This window comes from Saccostrea echinata, unplaced genomic scaffold (genome assembly GCF_033153115.1).
Source record: "Saccostrea echinata isolate AGI-Se365-2 ecotype Australia unplaced genomic scaffold, CSIRO_AGI_Sech_v1 ptg000064l, whole genome shotgun sequence".
NCBI lineage: Eukaryota > Metazoa > Mollusca > Bivalvia > Ostreida > Ostreidae > Saccostrea > Saccostrea echinata.
The window spans coordinates 1,297,057-1,299,651 of record NW_026889813.1 but is presented as its reverse complement, the minus strand read 5'-3'; the positions used below and the strand labels follow the sequence as shown (position 1 = coordinate 1,299,651).

At 35.0% G+C, this 2,595-nt stretch overlaps 1 protein-coding gene across 1 annotated transcript; it reads left to right on the top strand.

Annotated features, from left to right (window-relative positions):
- The first annotated feature begins 1,328 nt into the window (after nucleotides 1-1,328).
- On the top strand, nucleotides 1,329-2,057 carry LOC133175663 (phytanoyl-CoA hydroxylase-interacting protein-like). Its single transcript, XM_061310773.1, has one exon. It carries the CDS (start codon nucleotides 1,329-1,331, stop codon nucleotides 2,055-2,057), a length of 729 nt encoding a protein of 242 aa, XP_061166757.1.
- The last annotated feature ends 538 nt before the right edge of the window (nucleotides 2,058-2,595 follow it).

Sequence of the window (2,595 nt, the reverse complement as noted above, 5' to 3'; positions counted from 1 at the left end):
TGAGAGAAGTGTTTCTCCTTTGCCATTTACTTTTGATAATTAATCACTGTAAATAATGTATTTGAAAGTTAAAAGAATAAGAGAATTATGCCAAAAAAAACTATAATACAAAAAAGGTACTTTCATAGTTTTAATGATCAGGTAGACTTGTAAATAATAAATAAATAAAAATGAGATAAAAATAACTTACTATTTATGTTCTTCAAAAACCCAGAGAGGCCAATATGAGAGGTCATAATATGGGGTAAAAAGTAGTACAGAAGAACTATAACAGTTTGTTGATAGTCTGCATGGTGATAGTGATAAATGGGGAATAGTTAAGAATTTAATTTATGAGTTGTTACTGAATACTTGACTATTTCATTGATCCTGATCATCATATTTCACTTGCTTTTGGGCAACAAAGCTTCATCTATCAGTTTATTTTATACACTATGGATCCTCTCAATTTTTGTATTATACTCAGGTGACCATTAAGGCCCTTGGGCCTCTTACTTTAATATAGAGTCACAAAAACCACAACCTGAATGTTTCGTCTCTTTACCAGGCAGTGGTATCTTGTCCTTTGAAGATTGATTGATTATTTAACGCCGAGTCGGCAATATTTCAACCATATTTCGGCGAATGAAATGATTTTTTAAAAAATTTAATACCGTTGGATAAAGCACATATTACGTTTTCTAGGAATGACATAATTTAAATTATTCGTGAGGGGCAATTGATGCAATTGTTTTGAATTATTCAAAGTCTTCCATGAAAAATGTATTTTTCCAATGTAACAGCTTTTATTGGTCCTACATCTTACTTATTGCACGCCATCCTCCATTTTGGTCCCGAGGTAGGATCTAGCACTAGTAGTCCTGTCTCGTACTCAAAGAATTGTGGTCCCCTCTTTCGGTGTCTTAGTAGTTTGGATGCCATTATTTATGGCATGTTGTATCTGTCTTGTTTGTGTGTCCTTCAAACTTCTAGCTCAAAGTCATGAAGTCAAAAAAGATATACCTCTCTGAAAGGTGTTGACTTAGGTAATGTAAAGGTAAAATATTAAAGCCCTATCTTCTCTCATTCAAAAGATCTTACGAATGTAAAAAAAAAATTTAAAAAGACTATAGGTTAAACTGCGAAAGCGAGGAACAACAATCGGATTTACTGCATTACACGGAAAAAACAGTTGATATGCATATTAAATGTGTCCTGAAAGGCTATCTGATAGCACATAAACTAAATTATCTAACCTAGGTTTACAATTACAGTTCCTCTTTCAAAAGCTACAGCTTACACTGAAAGCAAGAACATTCATAGTCATACCTGGATTTTTATGAACAAACATGGCGGAATCGGCCCCTAAAGTTGATGGATTTAGTGAGTTTTGCACAGGAAATAAACACTTAGAAAAAGTTTGGGAAAAACTTTTGAAAATCCAGGAATTTTATGAAATGGACACAGTCTCTCATTTTTTTCATTGTACTTCCAAAAGTTGCAAAAATGAAATTCTACATTCTAGGATGTTGAGAGGAGAGATAACAGAGTCTCCTGAGCTGGCACCATTGGCAGCAAACACAAACTTGAAAGGAGTCTGGTTCGTACTGGCTTTAGAAGAGAGAGAGCTTCCCAAAATATCCCCTTACGGAACACAGAGGATTAGAATACCTGCATCAGTAATGATGAATTACATGGTAAACACATCGCTGGACGACGACGATGATAATAATGACCCATCTCGGACAAAATCAGACAATGAAGACAATCTGTTTTTATTTTTTGAGAGCTCGTATACATACAATGGGAAAACCCAGTACGTCAGGCTCCTTTTAGTTCGGTCTACTGACCCAAATTTACACTGGTGTAAACAAAACTTACACGAAGTGAATTTATATGACAATCCTTTTTTTCAATGGTCAGATGACAAGCTTTTATCTTCCAAGAATCACGGAACAAATTTGTGGGTAGAGATACTCGTCGTAAGAGACATTGTACTTGATAAATTAACAGAGAATCCTGTCTGGGATGTGGTTAAAAAAGGGAGACGGGAAGGAGGAGAACCTGACATACTGTAGGATGTGTTCTATAGATTCCAGTGTAATACTGAAAGACTTAAGAAAGGCATAACTTAATGATTTATGATGAAAGTTATTTTGTATTCAACTGTATAAATGAAATACATGATGTAGTTTGAAAATTTTATTTTTTCTATGATTGATGCAAGTGACCAAATGATAAAGACTTCAAATGGTTCTCCTATTGGATATTCTGTGAAACTCCTATTGTCAACAAAAGTTGTTGTGGGCCTGTATCGTTGCTACTGCTGAGTCTGTCATACTGGGTACGTGAATTCTTCTTTATTTTATTGAACACGGATTTTTTAAAAACACCCTCTCCGTCCAACTTGACTTAGATTTTAAAGCCTTTTACAGCCCTCTGCAGTCTGTGATGGTGATAACGCAGCTTCAGATCTGAACATTTTGAATGATAAGGGACTCTGACAACAGACATGTCAATTTGTGAACTGTTCTGACATGGATACGGATGCTGCACATGACTTCCACTGGATTGATAGACAGGGATCATTCTTAGACATACTATTGCCATATGAAA